Source organism: Acomys russatus, chromosome 20 (assembly GCF_903995435.1).
Source record: "Acomys russatus chromosome 20, mAcoRus1.1, whole genome shotgun sequence".
Lineage (NCBI taxonomy): Eukaryota > Metazoa > Chordata > Mammalia > Rodentia > Muridae > Acomys > Acomys russatus.
This window is the reverse complement of record NC_067156.1, coordinates 25,224,984-25,248,343: the sequence shown is the minus strand read 5'-3', so window position 1 is coordinate 25,248,343 and position 23,360 is coordinate 25,224,984. Positions and strand designations below refer to the sequence as shown.

General features: G+C 39.5%; 1 protein-coding gene across 8 annotated transcripts in view; it reads right to left on the bottom strand.

Moving 5' to 3' along the window:
- Nucleotides 1-23,360, bottom strand: part of Ankhd1 (ankyrin repeat and KH domain containing 1) — a 111,906-nt gene that overhangs the window by 16,125 nt on the left and 72,421 nt on the right. For all 8 annotated transcript variants that reach the window (XM_051163284.1, XM_051163287.1, XM_051163286.1 and 5 more), the window contains 14 exons: nt 22,401-22,546; nt 22,148-22,259; nt 21,148-21,293; nt 19,556-19,698; nt 18,954-19,167; nt 17,022-17,197; nt 16,687-16,849; nt 12,637-12,732; nt 10,627-10,743; nt 7,628-7,799; nt 5,395-5,848; nt 4,928-5,068; nt 3,704-3,853; nt 1,774-3,386 (listed from right to left, as the gene is read on the bottom strand). In XM_051163284.1, coding sequence (XP_051019241.1) covers nt 1,774-3,386; nt 3,704-3,853; nt 4,928-5,068; nt 5,395-5,848; nt 7,628-7,799; nt 10,627-10,743; nt 12,637-12,732; nt 16,687-16,849; nt 17,022-17,197; nt 18,954-19,167; nt 19,556-19,698; nt 21,148-21,293; nt 22,148-22,259; nt 22,401-22,546 — 3,843 coding nt within the window. The remainder of the gene's footprint in view (nt 1-1,773; nt 3,387-3,703; nt 3,854-4,927; nt 5,069-5,394; nt 5,849-7,627; nt 7,800-10,626; nt 10,744-12,636; nt 12,733-16,686; nt 16,850-17,021; nt 17,198-18,953; nt 19,168-19,555; nt 19,699-21,147; nt 21,294-22,147; nt 22,260-22,400; nt 22,547-23,360) is intronic.

Genomic DNA, 23,360 nt, shown 5'->3' with positions numbered 1-23,360 from the left:
AAAAATATTTACTTAATTTTTAAAAATGATTTTTATTTCTTTACTTATTTTATGTGTATGGGTATTCTGTCTGCATGTATCCATATACATGCCTGGTGCCTGTGGAGGCCAGAAAATTGTGTCAGATCCCCTGGGACTGGAGTTATAGACAGTTGTGAGCTGCTGCCGCATGAGTGGTAGGAACTGAACCCCAAGTCCTGTAACTGCTCCCTCTAGCACCCGCCTTTTCATTTGAGACAGAATCTTACTATGTAGTTCAAGTTACCCCAGAACTTGTGATCTTCCTACCGCAGCCTTTAAGTGCTGCAATTACAGGTGCATGCTACTATGTCCAGCTCTAAAATGGCACTATTTTTTTATCCTAAGTTTTGAAATAATTTTCAGACATACAAGAATTTCTCAGGCTGGAGAGATGGCTCAGCAGCTAAGAGCGCTGGCGGCTCTTCTAGAGGTCCTGAGTTCAATTCCCAACAACCACATGGCGGCTCACAACCATCTATAATGTGATCTGATGCCCTCTTCTGGCCTGCAAGTGTACATGCAGATAGAACACTCATGAAATTAAAAAAAAAAAAAAAAAATTCTCATTCTTCAGTATAGTACAGATTGGATAAAAATTTTGCTCTTACTACAAAATAGATTTCCTCTTCTAAACATCTCCAAGGCAAAATTGGCTTCCAATCTATCTCTATCTTTCTACATAATACATTCTGATTACTTTCCCCTGTGACAATCATTACTCCTACCCCTAGCTCCTCTTCTTCCGTACAAATCTCTTTTCCATGTTCACTGGGTTTTGTTTAGTGTCCTGTGGAATTTTACTAGGGCCATCTGGGTGACCCTGTGTTTGGAACCACTTGAGTCTGGTGGGCTCTCCAGTGGGTATACAACTGGAACTATGCCTACCCGTCTCTTAGTATGTTAGTTGCCAACAGATAGCAGTAAGTGTAAGGAACCGAGAGCCCCTTCTCCACCTATAGCAGCATCTAATTTCTAAGCCAAGAAGTCAAAGCCACACATGATGGCTCAAACTTACAATCCTAGCACTGTGGCTAATATAGGAACACTGCTATGAGTTTAAGGCCAGTGTGGTTACAGAATGGCACCTTGTCTCTAACAACAACAACAAAAAAATCTAGAACAAGTTAGCACATGACCAGCATCTCTTTAAGCAGCTCCATTTAATGTAAGTTGACGTTGACCACCAATGTAATATAAAGTAATATAAACTATGGAGCAGTACCTAAGCTGTGTGCAGTGCCAGTGCTTTCAGTCAGAAAAAGAAATACTCACTATCTTTTTGTTTGTTTTTTTGAGAGGTTTCTCTGTGTAGCCTTGGCTGTCCTGGACTCACTTTGTAGACCAGGCTGGCCTTGCACTCACAGTGATCCACCTGCCTCTGCCTCCCAAGTGCTTGGATTACAGGCGTGCACCACCACGATGCCCTGCCCTCATTTTTAAAAGTCTATAAATTTGGAATCTTTGAAGCATGCCATGAATCCTCTTTATTAATATAACATCAACTTCCAAAAAAACTGGACCAATACAAGATATAATCTCCTAACTGTTAGGTACAGAAATAGAGAAAAAATATAAAATACCTTATTTTATGTGCTTTATATACAGCACTTTTGGGGAGCCCATTTAAGTAGCAATAACTAAGAGGTATTTTTTTTAGGTTAGATAGAATTAGGTACAAAGTCAGTGTCTATTGGCTTGGATGGTGAGTTAGGATAGCCCCACATTTAGCTACAATACTTAATGACAACTTACCGACTGGACTAGTAGAAACTCTCTGTGAAGGCGGTCTGAAGCCAGGTGCCTTGGAGTTGTCAGGGTGTACATTTTCCAAGTGTCCAAGTACAGAGTTACTTAGGAAAGCTGACTGTACAGTAAAGGACGCATCTGCAGCAACTCTTGAAGGCAGTGGACCGTCTCCCCAGCCTTGGTTAGCTGGCACCTGACTGCTATCAAAAAGACTACTGAAGTGATTAAAAAGTGTGGCTGGGCCAAATGAAGGTTGCAAAGACTTATTTGCTGGGTTTATGTGCATCTGAGAACCACTCATAATGTTCACAGCAGATGAAAGCTGCACTGCAGCTTGTGGGCCTTGAGGTGGTGCTAAAGGAACTGGATTGGTAACAAAAATTGACTGAGGATCCTGGTGTAGAGTTGCACTTGGTACCACTGAGTAAAAAGAACCTCTGGGCTGCATTCGATGAGAAACTCGAGGTGCTGGTACAGCTAACTGAGGTAAGTTGCCGGTGTCCTGATTATCAGCAGCAACTAATCTGGGTGATGTCAAAGTCAACGGAGCAGGTTCTGAGTTAGAGGCAAAAGGCATCGATGCAGGATTTAAGTCAGACGCATTGCATGGCTGTCCCTCCTCTTGTGTATTACTGGAGGGAGGAGTAGGACTACTGGATGGGTGGGTTTCTGGAGCTCCTGAGGTGTTGCTGGCAGAGCTATTACAACTGTTTGCAGTTGGAGTTGGTACACATAGGTTTGTCAAGGGCTGGTCCTGTGTGGACACTTTCTGTTTGGGAGGCGGCATGGCAGAGAAAGACTCCACCTTTTGTGAAGAAAGTTGTACTTGAGGAGTAGTTGCAGGCATAAATGTGGTAGTAACTTGTCCACCGGTGGTAGATATGGAAGAGACTGAAGGCAAGGAACTACTAGTGCTTGTCACAGAGGAAATCACTGTTGTTGGAGGACTGGTCTTAGGCACACAAGCAAACAACTGCTTTCTGACAGATGAAGGAGTCCGGGTATTAGTCATGCATAGTTGCTGACTGGCAGCAACTACAGAAGAGACAGTGATAGGACAAGCAGCAGTAGATAGCCCAGGAGATTCTGAAGGTAAAACAGGTCCATTCTGGTTAGGTAGACGGGCTGTATTATTATGCTTTGGAGAGCTATTTGTATTGCCAGGATTCACAGGTCTCACTGGGAATGGTCCCCAGGTGTTGGGTGAAGGTGAGAAGGTTCCTCCAAACTGGGCCATGGGTAAGCGAGGATGCCGAATTTGTTGCATAGTTTGAGCAGCCAGCAGAGCAAAATGAGGATGAGGATAAGCTAAGGGAAGAGACACTGGGAAAGGAGAGCGTACATTTGTTGGCACATTCTTACTGAGTTTGTTAGTGGGCTGGAACGTAGATAACGTTGTTGCCTGTGAGGTTACCAGAGCTGGAGCACCCAAGGGAAACGCATTCTTGCTGGAAGTTGCCGTGGTGCCTACTCCAGATGAGAAGCTTGTATGAATGGCCTTGGTGCTGGCAGGTGCCTTGATGTGGTTTTTAGGAATTAAGTCTTCTAGTTCCTTTGCAGGATCTTGAATAAGTGCATTAATAAGCTGAACTGCATACCTTGTTGATTCTGTACCACCCCTGGGGAATAAATGAAATAAAAAGAACAATATAACCAACAATAACACACCTTAGGTAATCTTTTTTATCATTGAAAAAATTTTCATACACTATATTTTGATTTTGTTTTTCCCTAGATAATCTTATGAATCACATGTTTGCACCCGCCTTTCCCCCCATCCCTCCCCATGTGAACCTAAAGCTTAATATATGCTAGGCAAGCAATTTATCAGTGAGCTATATCCCAACTTTCAAATAAAATTCCTACCTAATAAAAGTATGCTTCTTGTAAAATTTTGGCGGAGAGCTTGTAATAGATATGCTATTTCTCTAGTTACCTTATTGTAATCATCCTCTCTCCATTCTTATCTTTCTGTTTATCCACATCAATATGGGCTCCAGTAACATCCTGAATTGCTGTAATGTTGCATCCTCCTCTTCCCATTATTCTGGATACCACTGAAGCTGGAACAGATAATTTCTTTGACCTATAAAATAAAGTCTACGCATGAGCTTATGAAATCAGATGTCTTTAAATAATAAAATTTTGGAATAAAAAGATAAAAATGTCTAAGGATGTTGATGGAATTTTGTAGAATTCTTGGACCTTAAGTAATTCTTTTTGTTTTGTTTTGTTTTGTTTTTTGAGATAGGGTTTCTCTGTGTAGCCTTGGCTGTCCTGGACTGGCTTTGTAGATCAGGCTGACCTCAAACTCACACCGATCTGCCTGCCTCAGCCTCCCTGACTGCGGGGATTACAGGCGTGCACCACTGCGCCTTGCTTCTCTTTCCAAACTAAAAACAAAAGCATACCATTGGGCTAGGAATGCTGGTGGCAGCACACACCTGTGATCCCAGCACTTGGGAGGCAGAGGCATTTGGAGCTCTATGAATGCAAGACCAACCTGGTATAGATAGCTAGTGCCGGGCCAGCCAGTGCTACACAGCGAAAGCCTGTCTCAAAAACAAAACAAAATCTATACTTAGTAGTATATGCTACTTTGTAATTTTAGACTATAAACAATTCATATTTAGCAACTTTTAAAACTCTCAAATTTGGCCCACATAAAATGTAATTTATTACTTTGTTATATCATATAAGATATTCATGTAAATTGTATATAGTTTCTAATTTTGTTTTAGCATATTCTAGACTTAATATGATGTTGTAGTTTATAATAATGGTTACATTCAAATTATTAAATAGGTAACCATATCATAAAAGATGGAGAATTTTAAGCCGGGTACGGCGGTCTAAACCTGTATCCTCTGCTAGGGAAGTGGATCAACGTTAGCCTTGGATGTATATCAAATTTAAGGTCAGCTTGGGCTGCATCAACTAATAAATAAAAAATCTAAAAGCCATTGTGGTGGCATGTTCCTATAATCCCAGCACTTGGGAGGCAAAGGTGGGAGGACTGCCATACAAGTAAGGACATCTTGGTTTACTGATTGAGCTGTAGGCAGGCCACGACTGACTAATGAGAAAAAAGAAATTGCCTAATCAGAAAAAGGAAAACAAGGAAGCAAACAAAGAAGCAGATGGGATTGGCCTTACTAACCTTCTAACAACTTCTTTCCACCCGTCTTCTCTTTTTTGACACCTTTTAGGACTGGTGAGATTCAGTTTCATGGTTGGAGAACTTAATGGCAATGGCTTGTAGCTTGCTGACATGGAATTAGCATTTACTTCACCTTCAAGGCTGAGAAAAAGGAATTATGGAGTTTAATAAAAAAATACATTTTAAGACAAAAATTCAAGAGACTACATAGATAAAGTTATAATGAAATACTTTTAAAAGTTTGGTACATTCAATAATCAAGACAGGAAAACAAACAAAATAAGCAAAGAGTCTATCAACATAGGTTATTCAATAAAATTAACATAGTTAAATAAAAATAAAGCATAGTAATATTTTTAAACTTCAGACTAAGAATCTTGTAAGAATATCTAATAATCTTTATAATTTTTATGGCAGGCATGAAATAAGAAGGGTGAGTATAGAGTTAACAAAACAGGGAAACTTACCGTGTCTGAGTCTTGGAGGTGGCCGTACCTGCCTTTTCTTCTTGAGAGCCGAGAACTGTGGGGCACCTCCTGTCACTGGTGGAATTCACATCCATGCTGAAATTTAATTCTTGGCTTTTACCACCACTACTACTCTCACTGTTGCAGTCTGTGCTATCCAAGTTATCCGAATCACTATTCCCACCTGCACCTCCACCTCTAGGCTCTCCATTTATTTTATTTTTATCTGCTTTTTGTTGTGCTAAAGATATATGTGGTTCAGGTAAAATTAGATGTGCTGTGGGAGGGGACTCTTTTGTTTTATTCTTCTTGTTTTTCCGGTTGGTGCTGGGGGTTGTCACTACATTGGCTCTTTTTTTCCCAAATGCATTTGTGAATGTGGCAGACGTAGCAGAGATTCCAATTGTGGTAGTGGTGGTTGCACTCGGAGGCTCTATGGGAACTTCCTGCTCCACTGAAATTATTTAAAAAAAAAAAAATAACAATGAGGGCCAAAGATCTTCAAAACAAATTATGACAGAATACATTCAATAATTCATAATAAACCCATCTTTTAGGTCATATTTTCCTTTTCACTAATAAAAAATCCTTAATGTTGTTAGAATATTCTGATATTTAAGTTAGTGTTTTTAAAAAATGATTTACTTATTCTTATTTTATGCGCACTGGTGTTTTGTCTGCAAGTATATTTATGTGAGGGTATCATATGCCCTGGAACTGAAGTTTTCAGATAGTTGTGAGTGCCATGTTTGTGCTGGGAACTGAACATGGGTCCTCTGGAAGAGTAGCGAGAGCTCTAACCACTGAGCCATCTCTCCAACCCTACCATTAGTATTCTTTTTTTGTTTTGTTTTGAGACAGACTTTCTCTGTGTAGCCCTGGCAGTCCTGGACTCACTTTGTAGACCAAGCTAGCCTTGAACTCACAGAGATCCTCTTGCCTCTGTCTTTCAAGTGCTGGGATTAAAGGCGTGTGACACTACACCCAGCACCATTAGTATATTTTTGGTTGCGAGCCTAGCCTAGAATTTGTGTGTGTGTGTGTGTGTGTGTGTGTGTGTGTGTGTGTGTGTGTGAGAGAGAGAGAGAGAGAGAGAGAGAGAGAGAGAGAGAGAGAGAGAGAGAGAGAGAGAGAGAGAGACAGGGTTTCTCTGTGTAGCCTTGGCAGGGTCCTGGACTCACTCTGTAGACCAGGCTGGCCTCAAAATCATAGCAATCCGCCTGCCTCTGCCTCCCGGGTGCTGCTAGCCTAGAATTCTTAAGATGGGTAGGTAGTATGAGGCTGGAGAGATGGCTCAGTGTTTGAGAGCACTGACTGCTCTTCCAGAGGACCCAGGTTCAATACCCAGCACCCACAATACAGACAGATCACAACTGTCTGTAACTCCAAGATCTGACACCCTCACACAGACATACATACAGGTAGTGCACCAAAGCACGTGAAATAGGAATAAATTTTTAAAAATTAAAAAAATATAGATAGTATAAGTTCTATGAACTATTCAAAAATCAGTATATACTTTGAATTTAGGAAAAATTTGGAATACTATTGAGGAACTAGAATTCAAGTAAAACACATTTTGTCTCCCTCAAGAACTGCCAGGCAGCACCATAAACATCTCAACTGATACATCAGTTAAGAAGCTACTGAGGAATTACTGTAATCAGGGAAGTTACGAGGTAGAGAAGAACCTGGAGGGAAGTTGGCAAACCTTTTACTGTACTCGTTTAATATCTACAAGGTGGACGAGCAGTGGTGGCGCACACCTGTAACCTCAAAGGCTGGGAGGCAGAGGCAGGTGGATCTGTGTGTTTGAGGCCAGCCTGGTCTACAAAGAGAGTTCCAGGATATTCAGGGCTACTCGGGAAACCCTGTCTCAAACAAAACAAAACAAAACCAAACAAACAAAAAACCCCACTCCACCTCTTTTGATCATGCTCGTCTTCACCTTCCTGTTTTCTCCTCTAGTTTATACTATAAAGCACTTAGTTTTATTTACTATAAAAACCAACTATCAATTTCAGATTAAATTAATGAAGTCTTTAACAAGATTGTGTACCAAAATGTTAATTAATTTTACTTATTACTTATTATTTATTTACTTAGAAACGGGGTCTTTCTATGCCTTGTATCACGGCAATTCTCCTGTCTCAGCATCTTAAGTGATGGGATTTACTTTTCCATTCTAACAAAAGATAATTTTATATGAGACTCAGATGAGTCATTTTTTTACCATCTTCATCATTCTCCTCTTCATCTTCACCCTCTGGTTGTTCTGAATTCTCTTTTGGTTTGTTCTCCTCGTCTTCCTGTTTCCTTTTCTGCTCCTCTTTTTTCTTTTTTCTCTTTTCTTTTCTCTTCTCTCTTTTAGCTGCCAGAGCTTGCTTTCTGCTCTCTTCTCTTGACTGCAAATAAAGTGTATCATTTAATTCAGTAATGTAGAAACATTTATACTTATTTTGTGTATAGGTGTCTGCCTGTGTATGCACCACTTGGCATGCTTGGCGCCTGGGGCTGTGGGTGGTTGTGAGGCACCACTGTGAGTGCTGGGAACTGAACCTGGGTTCTCTGTAAGCACAACACAAGTGTTCTTCAAGCGGAGCCATTTCTCCAGCCCCAATAATGTAGTCATTTAAAATACTAAATGAAATGACATTTTTGTTGTCTACTTCCCATGGATGTCTGTCTCAAACACACTTGTAAAAATAACAACAACAACAAAAACCAAATTGGGTGTCATTAAAATTAAATATTTCTTTAATCTTAGCACTCAGGAGGCAGAGACAGGTGGATTGATGTGAGTTCGAAGCCATCCTGGTCTACAAAGTGAGTCCAGGATAGCCAAGGCTACGCAGAGAAACCCCGCCTCAAAAAACTAGAAAACATATAAATAAATAAAAGGTAAGTATTTTATAATTCAAATAAATATTAATAATGTGAAAGAACATATAGGACACCAAAGAGTACATACATAATTTATCTGATAAGGAACATGTACACCTAAAACATACAGACATCTTTTATCACTCACTAATGGTCAAATAACTTAAATGAAAAATGAACTATCAGGCTGGGGTTACAGCTCAGTGGTAGAATACTTGTTAACTGTGGTAGTAGCTGACAAGACATCAGGTTAGACTGGATGTGCTGGTGTACACCTGTAATTCCAGAGCTCAGGAGGCTGAAACAATTCAGGGCCAGTGTGAACAACACAATGAGATCCTGCCTCTGAAGTAAACTAGTGAGTAAAATCTAAATTGCTAAACTAAACTTCAAAATAAATAAAACCATGTATTAATATATAAAAATTTTGTCAATTATTCCTTAACAGGGCCATTTAAAATAAATAGGAAGGACTAAAGAGATGGCTCAGTGGTTAAGAATATGTACTCCCTTGCAAAGGACATAAGTTTGGTTCCCAGCACCCACAGTTGGGCAGCTCACAGGTGCCTGTAATTCTAATTCTAGTAGGATCTGATGCTTCTGGGCAGTGTACACATATAATTACAAAGAAAAGAAAGAAAAGAAACAAAAACCAGCGTGGGCATGGCTTTCATCGCAGTACTTTAGAGGCAGAGTCAGGCATATTTCTGAGTTATAGGCCAGCCTGGGCTTATAGAGAAGTCTTAAATAAATAGAGGAAGTGGGGAAAAGGAGATGGTCTAAAATAAATTGTGGTGATTAATGAATGCACAAGTCAATGAATATTCTACACTGATTTGTATAACCTTAAATGGATAAGTTCTATAATATATAAATTAAATCTGGAGAGATGGCTCAGAGGTTAAGAGTACTGGCTGCTCTTCCAGAAGTTCTGAGTTCAATTCCCAGCAACTACATGGTGGCTCACAACCATCTACAATGAGATATGATGCCCTCTTCTGGCCTGCAGGTATACATGCACTGCATACATAATCAATCAATCTTTAAAAAAAATTAAGTCTCAGTAAAATGCAGTTATCATGATCTTTACAAAGGACTGTCAGCTTTCACTAAAAAAATGTTAAGAGACTAATAAATGATTTTTCTTTACTTTATAAAAAAATTTAAAGCCACATTTAGAACTCTTCACTGCCTTTGGGTTTTGCTAACATCTGTGGTTAACATGAAAAATAACATCTTTTCAGAAAACAGCCAACGGTAACAGATGCTTAGCACTATAATTAAAAAGTCTGAAATGAGAAAACATGTTACATGTATTTCTAGGAAAATTATGCAAAATAGGCTCATCAGAATTAAAGGATATTCCAGCCAAGCCTGGTGATACCAATTTAAAATTCTAGCTGCTTGGAAGGATGAGATATGAGGATTACAAGTTCAAGGCCATCCTAAGTCATAAAGTAAGTTATATGACTACCCTAGGAAACTTGGTAAGATGCTGTCTCGAAATAAAGCAAAAAAAAGGCTGGGGATATAGCTCAGGGGTAGAGTGCTTGCCTGTCATGCCTGAGGGTAGAATACTTGCCAAGGACATGCATGGTTGTAGGATTAATTCCCAGCACCACACACAGACAGTTAAAATATAAACAACAACAAAAGAACAAAACAAAATGAGATGGCTATGGTACACTCTTGCAATCCCAGTACTTGAGAGGACAAAGCAGACATATTGCTATGAATTCAATTCCAGCTGAGGCTGAATAGTAAGTTCTAGGCCAGCCTGGGCTAAGAGCATGGTTCCATCTCAAATCATGAACAAAAGACAGCCATGGGGGTGCATGCCTTGAATCCCAGCACTCAGAGGCAGATGGATCTCAGTGAGTTTGAGGCTAGCCTAGTCAACAAAGTCTATGACAGCCAAGGTTACACAGAGAAACCTTGTCTCCAGAAACCAAAAACAAAACAAAACAAAACAAAACAACAACAACAACAAAAAAAAAAAAAAAAAAAAAAGAAAAAAAAAAGAAAAAGAAAAAAGAAAGAAAGAAAGAAAAAAGGAAAAAAGAAAGAAAGGCAACCTTTTTAAAATTTTGAAACCTTTCCCCACTGTTTTACACATCCTCGACAGTGCTGGGGAACTTAGGGTTTCCCTAAACACCCAGACAAGAATAAAAGCCCTATAAAGAAAACTCCAACAATTACCTTTTAGTCCTATTTTGCTAAAGACTGCTGAATTCCTACAGGCAACAAAGTACTCCCACTGTGATCTCAAACCGGAATCACCCCGCCCTCACCTTTTCCAGGAGGCTCACCCCGCCCTCACCTTTTCCAGGAAGCTCACCCCGCCCTCACCTTTTCCAGATCCAGCTCTTTTAGGAGAATGCTTGCGTTTTTGTTTGCTTCTGCAGCCTGCTGGTCTTTAGCCTTCACAATAGTCTCAACACATTGGTGACACTTCTTCAGCAGTTCCTGCAGGGCAAAGTACACTTACATAAGTACAGAAAAATTTAAAACAAAGAGTCCAGTATACGTGGAGCTGAATAGAAAGGTCCACAAGTTAAACCTCAAACAACTAAGAATTGGCTAAATCAAATTAATTTAAACTTTGAGTTCAGCCCTGTATCAATCTTTCATAAGAATGAAGCACTTTAAAAAAAAAATTTTTTTTGGCTTTGTTGTTGTTGTTTTTCTTTCTTTCTTTTAATTTATTTATTTATTGCTATGCATGCAGTGCTCTGCCTGCATGTACACCTACAGGCCAGAAGAGAGCATCAGACCACATTATAGATGGTTGTGAGCCACCATCTGGTTGCTGGGAATTGAACACAGTGCCCCTGGAGGAGCAGTCAGTGCCTTTAACCTTTGAGCTATCTCTCCCGCACCATTGTTGCTGTTTTTCAAGACAGGGTTTGTAGCCTTGGCTGTTCTAGAACTCACTCTGTAGACTAGGCTGGCCTCAAACTTAGAGATCCACCTGCCTCTGCCTCCTAAGTGCTGGGATTAAAGGAGTGCACTATCACCACCTGGATTTATTTATTTATTTATTTATTTAATTTATTTATTTATAGATAGCATCTCAGCCCAAACTAGGTTCCAACTCATTAAACTATTGAGGCTGGCCTTGAAGTTAATTGAGTTGCTGAACCTCCTTCTTCTGACTTCCAAGTACTGGAACTACCGGCATGCAACTACCACATGTGGCCTTTTTTTTTTTTTTTTTTTTTTTTTTTTGAGACATCTTATGTACTTCTGGCTGGCCTGGAACATCTAGTAATCTTGCCTCTGTCTTTCAGTACTAGGATTATAAGTGTGCATCACCATGTAAGACAAAGGTATCTTTATTTTCTCTTTTGGTTTTTAAAGACAGGATTTCTCTGTGTAGTCCTGGCTGTCCCAGAATTCAGAGAGCCACCTACCTCTGTCTCCTGTGTGCTGGGGTTAAAGGTCTGTACCACAACCTGGCTTGCTATCTTTCTTTTAAAAGGTATTCTTACAAAAATCTTCTAATCAGGCAACAAAACTTAGTAATTAAACCTAGCTAAAGTCACTACCACTATGATGCATAGGAGGAAGGTAAATTCAAATATGTTATCAAAAGTATCATACCCAAGTACTTGGCAAATGGATTAGCAAAGAGACCAATGGTCTTCTTTCCTATCTCCCCCCGCCCTCCCTCCTCTTCTTTTTCTAGTAGGATTTCTCTGTGTAGCCCTGGCTGTCCTGGAACTCACCCTGTAGTCCAGAACGACTTCTAACTCAGTAATCCACCTGCCTCTGCCTTCACAGTGATGGTGTTAAAAGTGTGCGCCACCACCACCCAGCAAAACCCATGTTCTTAATCTTATTTTAAAAAGTCTTATGTATGTATTTTGTGTATGTGGGTACTTTGTCTGCATTTACAGTTGTGAGCAGTCATGTTGGTGCTGGGAATTGAACTAGGACCTCTGGAAGAGCAGTGAGTGCTCTTAACCACTGAGCTATCTCTCCAGCCCCCATGTTCTTTTGTTTTGTTTCTGTTTTTGTTTTTTGCAGACAAGAGTTTTCTGTGTAGCCTTGGCTGTCCTGGATTCACTTTGTAGACCAGGCTGGGCTCGAACTCACAGAGATCCACCTGTCTCTGCCTTTCAGAGTGCTGGGATTAAAGGCATGCGCCACCACGCCCAGCTCCATGTTCTTAATCTTTAGATGACAAAAAGAACAACTTCTTTATTTGGTGCTGGGACTGAACTCATGACTTTCTTGCCAGGTAAACATATACTCTTACCACTGAAGACAGGCCTGGTGGAAACTAGTTCCTAATTATATGTCTTGCACATAATGCCACAGAGAATAAAATGTGTTTCAAGAACATGGCACGCTTACCTTATCTGTAATTGTTGCGATGTACCTCATGCATTCTATATCAGATGGAAACTGATTGACTTCCTTCACCAAATACTGAACAACTTTTACATGACCCTATAAAAAGTACAACAAAAACCACAATTTTATCCATGTTTAACAACTTAATGTGAAAAGTTAACATTTTTAAACAGTTTACTAAATTTATAATTAAAATTATGAAAATTTGGACACTGTTCAGTTTATCAACAGAAAAAGGTAAGTAGAACATGCTCAAAGATGTATGGTGGTAGGCTGGTCACAGTGGTACATGCCTTTAATCCCAGCACTCAAGAGACAGAGGGATGATCTCTGTGACTTTGAAGCCAGCCTCACTTACATAGTGAGTTTCAGGATAGCAGGGCTACATAGACATACCCTGTCTCAAAAAACAAAAGCAAGCAAGCAAACAAACAGTATATGGTAGACATTAATTTCCCTATTTCCCCCAGAAAGCAGAAAAGCTACTGAAAATACCTTTTTATATAATAAATCTACTAATAAGGTAAAAAAAGGAAATGTGAAATGAATCCCAGTATAAAAGGGGACTAAGTCTGTAAACACCAATTTTTTTTTTTAAGGTTTCAAAGCATTATTTGGGTTTTATTTTACTAATAAAAAAGGTGGTCTATTACATTTTTCTGAGCTTTATGACTTGAATATAACTAAAACACCTTCTTCTCTTCCCCTTCCCCCTCCCTCCTCCTCTTCCTTTGTTTTTTTGTTTGTTTGGTTTTGGTTTTGTGACAAGGGTTTCTCTGTGTAGTCCTGGCTGTCCTGGAACTCATTTATACACCAGGCTGGCCTGGAACTTAAGAGATTCACCTGCCTCTGCCTTTTCTGGGATTAAAGGTGTGCACCACCACAAACCAGCTGATAAAACACTTTGCTAAATGTTTTTAGCAAATAGATAGTAAAGTCTAAGCACATCTACTTTATATCGCAAAGCTTTCCCTCCTGAAGGTCCTGAAACATCCTCAAGAGTGTCTGTCTCAGCTGGTGAAGGCACTTGCCAGAGACTGACACCTCCAACATGATCCCTCGGACTTCCATTCTCTCTCTCTCTCTCTCTCTCTCTCTCTCTCTCTCTCTCTCTCTCTCTCTCTCTCTCTCTCTCTCTCTCTCTCTCTCTCTCTCTCTCTCTCTCTCACCCACATACACACACCCACGCACGCACGTACACTCACTCACCCAAAGCCAATTCTCATAAAAAAAAAAAAATATTGTTGTTGTTTTGGCTTGGTTTTCCAAGACAGGGTTTCTTTGTGTGACCCTGGCTGTCCTGGACTCTCTTTGAAGACCAGGCTGACCTTGAACTCACATCGATCCACCTGCCTCTGCCTCCCGAGTGCTGGGATTAAAGGCTTGTGCCACCACCACCTGGCACAAACGCTCATCTTAAACAACAACAAAAGGCATTAGTGTGTCTCTGAGGAAGACAAAAAATAGAAAGCAGTTACTTCTGGGATATGAAATTAATTGAAAACAGGTACTAGATGATCTTCTAGGGTTATAAAGTAACTTTTTACCTTAATGGACTATGAAGCACATGGTATATACATTTATACAAAGTCATTAAACCATGTACAAGATTTATGTTCTTTAATTTAACAGAACTGGAGAGATGGCTCAGTAGTTAAGCATGATGGTCCGCTCTTCAGGGGACCCAAGTCTGATTCTCAGGATCCAGGACCTAAAGCTCTAGCCTCCATCTGTACTTGCATGCCCATACAAAATATGCCAATCAGACAGACATATGCAACACATACACAAATTAAACACTTTTGAGGGGGCTGGAGAAATGGCAGAAGATTGGAGTTTCAGTTCTCTTTGTATAGATGATGGTTTACAACCACCTGTTGCTTCATGGGATCCAATGCTTTCTTCTGGCCTCCTTGAATACCAAAAATGCATATGGTGCACATACATACATGCAGGCAAACACTCACACATATAAAATAATCTTTGATTTTAAAAGTCTTAAACTAGGGGTTGGAGAGATGGCTCAGGGGTTAAGAGAGCTGGCCATTCTTCCAAAGGCCCTGAATTCAAATCCCAGAAACCACATGGTGGCTCATAACCATCTATAATGAGATCTGGTACCCTCTTCTGGCATGCAGGCAGAATACTGTATTAATTAATAACAACAACAATAATAGCCAGGTGTGATGGTGCATGTCTGTAGTCCCAACACTTGGGAAGTCACAGGCAGGTGGGTCACTATGAGTTGGAGGCCAGCCTGGTCTACAGAGTAAGTCCAGGACAGCCAAGGCTACACAGAGAAACTCTGTCTCAAAAACAAAACAAAACAAAAAGCCAGGTGCGATGGCACAAGCTTATAATGCCAACACTTGGGAAGTCAGAGGCAGGTAGGTCACTGCAAGTACGATACCAGCCTGGTCTACAAAGCAAGTCCAGGTCAGCCAAGGCTACACAGTGAAACCGTGTCTCAAAAAAAAAAAAGGTTCAGACCTTGAAGGGGAGAGACTTTGAGTTTGAGGCCATCTTGGGCTACATTTCCAGTTCCAGGCCAGTGTAGGCTACATAGTGAGACTTCAAAAAACATAAAACTGGGGCTGGAGAGATGGATCAGTGGTTAAGAGCACTAGCTGCTCTTCCAGAGGACGCTGGTTCAATTCCCAGCACTTACATGACAGTTCACAACTGTCTGTAACTCCAAAATCTAACATCTTCACACAGACACACATGCAGACAAAACACCAACCAGTACATATAAAATAAATAAGTTATTTTTTTTAAATCCCATAAAACAACAATAGATATAAACAAACCCTTAAACTAGGAATAAATAGTAAGAAACTGATAGTAATGTTTGTTAGCTATTGTGGGAATAATAATGGTAAAAAATATGTTTGAATATGTAATTACAAATTAAAAGAAAGATAAAATTTTGACCAAAAATGTTTTCTCAAATGAGTATTAGAGAAAGACTCTGAAAAGTCATGTAAAATGAGAAATAAAGGACGTAAATTTTCAAAAAAGGGAAATAAATCAGCAAAAGCCTATGAACAGTTAAAAATCTAGTACATTCCAGGCCAGTGAAAATGCAATATAGTACACAAAAAGGGGAAGGGCAACATGAGCGATTAGGCCTTGGAAGTTAGGAAGAACAGAACTACGGTGGGCTTCATAGAATACATGCCTTATGATTTGTCAATAATTAAAAATGAGCATGCAAACACAGATAAGACACACACACACTTTTTAAAAATTGCATAGTATGTGCATGTGTGCCTGCAGAGGCCAAAGAAAGACTGAGACAGGGTTTTTTGCTGAACCAGAACCTTGCCGTTCTGGCTAGGTTGTCTCTAATCCCAATAATGGGGTTCCAGGCAGGCACAGCCATGCCTGGCTTTTAATTTTGGTGCTAGTCAATCCAACGCAGGTCCTCTTGCAGAGCACGGATTCTTACTCACTGAGCTATCTCCCTAGCCCCAAATCTTATGTTTTCAGTAATATGACATAATAAAAGCTAATCAAGAGACCAAATGAATGAAAAACAAGGCTAATTATAGTGAACTACCAAATAACTTTTAAGTTTGGCTACAAAAGAATGGAAAGACAGCACTGTTTTCTGTTTTGTTTTGTTTCAGATAGGGACACATGTATCCCAGGCTGCTCTTTAACTTACTTTTATAGCCAAGGGTGGCCTTGAACTCTGGATCTTTCTGCCTTTACCTCTTGAGTGCTAGGATTACAGGATGTGCCACCATACATGGTAATAGTATTGTTTGCTTGTTTGTTCTTTTAAAAAAGATAAGATGTTACTTCGTAGCCTCAGCTGTCCTGAATCTCATGTGGAACAGGCTGGCCTTGAACTCAAAGGTATCCCTGCCTCTGCTTTCCTGAGTGCTAGGATTAAAGGCATGAAACACCATGCCCAGAAATAAGCAGTGACTTTATGTATAGACACACTTAATTCCACAGTATAAATTTATATTCTGCACATGATTTCAGCTTAGAATTGTTGTTAAATTATTAAATTTTATCTTTCCCCATATGTCATATTACCTTGCGAAATGCTGACATAAGAGGCGTGATTTTTCGGTTGTCTGCTGCATCCACATCAGCACCTGCTTGCACTAGTAATTGCACTACCTCAAAATGACCGCCATTGGATGCCAGCCAAAGTGGCGTATTTCCCTTCTTATTACGAACATCAATATGAGCTCCCCTACAAACAAACAAAAAAACCCATCAACAATCTGTATGCTACATGAGGCCGACATTTTATATAGTGTTCTTTACCAAAGAACAATTTGTTTTTATAAGCATTGTTAAAGTTACTTTTAAAGAGCGTGAAATGGACTATAGGAGTTCACATACACCAACAGAAGTTTACCCACCTGTTAATCAGGAGCTCACAGAATTTGTAGTGACCTTTGTCTGCTGCTATTGTCAAAGCAGTGTCTCTGGAAGAAGGCACAGGAGGAGCATTGACATCTGCTCCTTTATCAAGGAGCACTCTCCCAACCTCTGCATATCCTCCAGAAGCTGCTTCCATCAAGGGGGTAAGGCCCGTCTGTTTAAACCAGTAAAGAGTGTAATGAAATTATGTAATTTCTTAAAAAAGGCTAAACAAACTCATATTTAAGTAGATCCTATTTCTGATTTTTTTCTTATTAAAACAACGACAACAATAATTCAATTCTTTTCTGTTTTCTGTTTTCAAATTGTACTAAATTAGCTAAGTGGTAGCTCATGTAATCCCGACTCCTGGGAGGTGGAATCAGGAGGAACAGAATCAGCATCTCAAGGTAATCTCTAGTGTAAACCATGTGAAACCCTATCCCAACAGCAGCCCCCCAAAATAAATGAAAAAGTGACTAAGTAACAAGTGAAATTGTTAAAATTTAATGAGACATGCCAGAGTACACTCATTCACACGTCATGCAAGAAGAAAAGCAAAGGCAGGTATGGAGATGCCTGAACTCAGCTCTCAAGATGCTAAGGCAGAGAGACTGAGTTGAAGGGACTAGAATTACAGAGTTTGCTCATTCTCTCACCTCCAACCTTTTGAAAGCGTCTTAGTTATATAGAGCACCCTGCTCTTGAACATAAAGTCTTCCTGCTCCAGAGTCCACAATGTTGGAATTTTAAGAGTATGCCACCATGCCTGGCCTGACTCTTTTTTGGTTTTGTTCCGTTTGTTTTCTCTGTGTAGCCCTGGATGACCTGGACTTGCTTTATAGACCAGGCTGGCCTCAAACTCACAGAGACCCGCCGGCCTCTGCCTCCTGTGTGCTGGGATTGAAGGTGTGCGCCACCACGCCCGGCTCAAAAGAAACTTGTTAAGCCAGGCATGGTCTCTGTAATGCATGCATGAGGGAGGTAGTGTCAGAATGTTGAGTTCAAGCTCAGCCGGGGTTACTGTCTCAAAAAAGGGGGGTAGTAAACAAATACTACCACTGGTACTAGTCTCCAGACAGTACGTATCATTCTGGGGCTTTTCATCTGTGAACAGATCACAATTAATACTTGAAATTGATAAGGACAAGCCTGATCACCTTAGACTGAGTCCAAAATCCACAAGGTGGAATAAGAAAACCAACACACTCAGGTTATCCTGACTTCCACACATTGCCCTGGCGTACACTTGTATACACAGGAACACACTCACAAAAATAAAACAAACAAACAAACAATAAATAAAACGAATGTAATACAAACTATTTAAAAAGAAGCCTCTGCAGTCACCAGACGTGCACATGGTACACACACATACATGCAGACAGACATCCATCCATACATATATATATATATATTTTGAAAATTAAAAGGCTAGGAGTGGTGGGCATGCCTTTAATACCAGCACTGAAGAGGTTGAGGCTAGCTTTATCTACAAAGAGATTAAGTTCTAAGATAAGTACATGAAGAGACATGTCTCAAACAAACAAGCAGCTGTTAGAGTTGAGGGACAGATGAAACTTCCATTCATATTTTTCAGTCTTAAATGACTTACGGTTTCCGCTGTCTCATTTAAAAAGCTTTCTAGTATTTCAAGGTAAACAAATTCAAAGTACTGATGTACTAACTGCTTTTTCTAAATTCCATAGTCACAAATCTCTCAGAATTTGTCATGTTCAACAAGACTTTAGTTGTCCAAATTTTATAATCTATGAACTTTTTTTGTTTAGGGTTTTTACCAATGGTAAAAATGTCTCACTGAAGGACATTTTTAAAATTAACTGTTTAATTCCCTAAACCTCCACTGGGGATGCCCTATTTGTTTCTATAGAACTAAAAATGAAAAAGTTGACAAATCATAAAACTCTTACCTTTGCCCTATGTTCAACATTGGCTTTGCGGTCCAAAAGCAAACTGACTACTTCTGCTCGGCCCTGGAAACAGGCCAAGGTGAGAGCTGTGTTCCGGTTGGTCTCTATTTGTGCATTAATGTCTGAACCCATATCAAGCAGCAACTTCACTGCAGGAACATGTCCATTCATTGCAGCCAACATCAGTGGAGAAATACCTAGTTTACTCCCAGTCCTAAGGAAGAAATGTGCTCAGAAAAATTAGTATGTTAACTTGTTTTCTAAAAAAGCACGACAGATGAAAATGTCAGTAAAGAAAGATTTCTAACATAGATAAACAGGTCTGTCTAAATCAGCAAAGTCAAAAATTTCATTTTTTTTTTTTTTTTTTTGGTTTTTCGAGACAGGGTTTCTCTGTGTAGCCTTGGCCATCCTGGACTCACTTTGTAGACCAGGCTGGCCTCGAACTCACAGCAATCCGCCTGCCTCTGCCTCCCGAGTGCTGGGATTAAAGGCATGCGCCACCACGCCCGGCTAAAAATTTCATAATTTAAAACATAGTTCCTACTTAAGAAGACACTTAAAAACTCAGCAATCATGAATGATGAAATAAAATAAAATACCTTGAATTAATTTCTGCTCCAGCATTAAGCAAAATCTTAATAATATTCACGTATCCTCCAGATGCAGCCAGGCTCAGTGGTGTATAATCAGACACATTCCTATGTTCTTTATTGGCTCCTCGGGCCAGCAGCAAATCTACCACCTACAAAGTAAAATATGAGCAGAGAAACCAAGTTTACACTAGTGCTCAAATTAAAGGAAACACAAATATATAGGACCTTAATTTTCTTGTCTGAATAGCTGACATGTTAAATATATTTTAATTTATTAGGCTTTAAATATTAAAATATTAGCACTAGATAAATGGATTCCTTATTTTATTTCATTTTGGTCATATTTATTTTTGAGACAGTCTTGTAATGTAGCCAAGGTAGGCAACAATTCTCTTGCCTCAGTCTCCTAAATACTAGGATTATAAATATGCACCACCACGCAGGCGTGGTAGTGTATGCCAGCAATCCCAGCACTCAAGGAAACAGAGGCAGGCAAATCTCTGTGATCTGGTATACAAAGTGAGCCCAGGACAGCCAAGGAAACCCTGTTGGGGGTGGGGGTGGGGGGGAGAGACGGGACTGCACCACCATATTCTGCTGAATTTCATATTAAGAGATTGAAAACTGTGAGCCTGCATGGCAGCTCATGCTTATAATCCTGGCTCTCTGGAGGGTGAGTGAGAAGGATTGGCTCAACTTCAAGGCCACCCTCAGCTACCTAAGAGACCTCAACTCAAACAAAGAAATTCAGAGTGTTGTGCTCTGTGCATGGGCTCCCAACTGTAATTCTGGTGTTTGAAGGTGAAAGAGGGAAGATGAGGAATTCAAAGTTGGCCTATAATAAGTTGAAGGCCAGCCTGTGCTTAATGAGAGACCTTGTCCTAAAAAACCCATGGCCAGGCAGAGAAAAGAAATCCTAGTTATATTAAAACAAGACACTTTCCATCTGTTAATTAATAAGCAATGGGTTTGCATTTTTACATGTTAGAATTGCACTCAACTCAAGGCGAATAAATGTAGACATAAAGACAACTGTTATTTGTCTTTATGAGTAAAACCATTCCTTTAAAAGGTATGTGCTTTCCCCATTATACTTAATAAACGTATTTCAATCTTCAGAAAGTCTGTGGCCGTGGTTCCCACGCTGTGGGTCATGACCCCTTTGGGGGTTGAATAGCAGATCTCCTGCAATGTCAGATATTTACGTTATGATTCATAACAGTAGCAAAATTATATTTAGGAAGTAGCAAGGAAAATAATTTTATGGTTGGGGTCACCACAACAATAGGAACTGTATTAAAGGGTGGAAGCCTTAGTAGGAAAGTTGAAAGCCACAGCTCAGCAGTTAAGAGAACCTACTGCACTGTCAGGAGACTCAGGTTCAGTCATTCCTAGCACCCAAATCAAGACGCTCACAGCCATCTATAACTTCAGCTTTAGGATCTAAAATCTTTGGGCTCTATAGGTATACACATGCATGTGCATATGTACACAAACATACTTATTTTTAAAGAAAAAAATCTCTAATAAGTACTAAGCAAATACATATGTAAAAATATAAGCAAAACATTTGCAAAAGAAAGTTAGTATTAACAAACCTCCTGGCGTCCACCAGAACATGCCAAAGAAAGTGGAGTGTCTTTAGTTCGCTCAGACTGTGCCTCTATATCTCCACCTTTATCCAAAAGGATTTCAACAACTCCAACATGCCCTGCTGTTGCCGCCAGGATCAATGGGGTAAAACCTAAATTAGAAAATAAAAAAAAATTTTAACAAATGTGTGGGTTTTTAAGTTTACTTTAATATCATTGTTTTCAATCCACTTTTGTTTTAATTTAAAAGATTTCAGGGCCGATACTGACAATTTAGCATCAAACTGTTCTAAATTCTAATTTGTGAATGAAAACACACAGACACCTGGCAAAAGGAAATGCTGCTAAATCAGCAAAAGCCATTAGAATTTATGCTCACAAAGCACATCAAGATTAGGGAAAGACAGCCCACAATGTGCTTTGTTTTGTTTTTTTGAGACAGGGTTTCTCTGCGTAGCCTTGGCTGTCCTAGACTTGTTTTGTATACCAGGCTGGCCTGGAACTCACAGCCATTGCCTGCCTCTGCCCCTGTCTTCTCCCCTCCCGCAAATGGATTACAGGCACGCATCACCATGCCCTGTTCACAATTTGTTTTTTGAGACTAGCACTTAAAGCATGCAAGGCAAGAGCACAGCCTTGCTACTCTATCACCTTCCATAAATAATTTATTTTACCTTCTAAATTGTAGAGAATTATTTAGTTCCTTGGATGAATGAGCCTGGAGACTGCCTCTTTATTTTACCACTAAGACAATAAGAGCCAGGTAGTGGTGGCTCAAGCCTTTAATCCCAGCATTTGGGATGCAGAGGCAGGTGGATCTCTCAGTTGGAGGCTAGTCTGGTCTACAGAGTATGTACCAAGACAGTTACACAGTAACCCTGTCTAGAAAAACCTTCATTATTCATATATATATAACATATGAATATACATATAAACTATAGTGAAAATTCTACAATTTTGGGAGATGTAAATACTTAACATTTTATTTTTGAGTAATAGTTCCTACCTTTTTTGTCTCTATGCTCGATTTTAGCATCTCGTGCAATAAGAACAGATACAAGTTCTTCATGACCACCGGCACAGGCCAGTGTTAAAGCTGTGTCATGATTGCTTTCAGTCTAAGAGGAGAAAAAAAATTATTAGTTTACACATAACTTCTCAATGAATAATATTCCATTCCCTCATAAATGTACAATGGTAATTTCCCCTTTCAAAATAAATTAAAACATGTGAAATGAATTTGCTTAGAATCTACTCACGTGTGCATCAATGTCAACCGAAGGATACACAGGGGGTACAGACGGGGTAACCATACTGCTTTGAGTCTGAGAACAGGGCTCAGGTGTAGGGCATTCTGTGGTCTGAGAGGGATTGTTTGAACCAACAGGCACTCTGGTACTCACAGCTGAAAAATAATATTTATATTACTAAATTCCACTTAAATTAATAATATTGTTTGTACATAGAAAAACATGTAAAACAGAAATGTTGATGAATAACATTCTATAGTGAAATCACAAGTATTGGAGTCAGAAGAACCTATGTTGAGTGACTTTTTGAACTCATGCAATTTAATTAAATTATTTGAGCCTCAATTTATATGTATAATGAGGATGAGAATAGTGCCTGCCTTGAAAAGTTTTGAGGAAGTGCAACTGAGCTTGGGGCTGTTGTTAGTGGACATATAATAAATGATGGCATTTTGCAATACCAACAGGGTATGATCCTGTAATTTAAGAGTTTTTAGCCAGATATGATGATCCATATTTGTAATCTTAGGATTGAGAACTCTGAGATAAGAGGATTAGAAGTTTAAGGCCATAGTGGGCCACCCCTCCAAAAACAAACAAACAATTTAGTCTGCAAACATTAGACAAAAATATTCTGTAAGTAACAAAAAGGGCTGGGGCAAAAATTAGATAAGTTCCCACATAAACGAACAGCAAGAAATGTGTTTTTAAAATTCAGCATTTATTTTTTTACTTTTGGAGTCAGGGTCTCACTATGTAGCCCTGGCTTTCCTGGAACTCTCTTTGTAGACCAAGCTGCCCTCAAGCTCAACCATGCCTGCTGAGATTAAAGGTGTCCAACACCATACCCAGTTAGTATGTACTTTTAAAGTTAGGTAAAACCAATTTCTGAAGGTCAAACTATTTTTAAAATGAATATTAGAAATTTATATTTGAGACCTCAAAATTAGGAGTTTACGGTTTTGAATG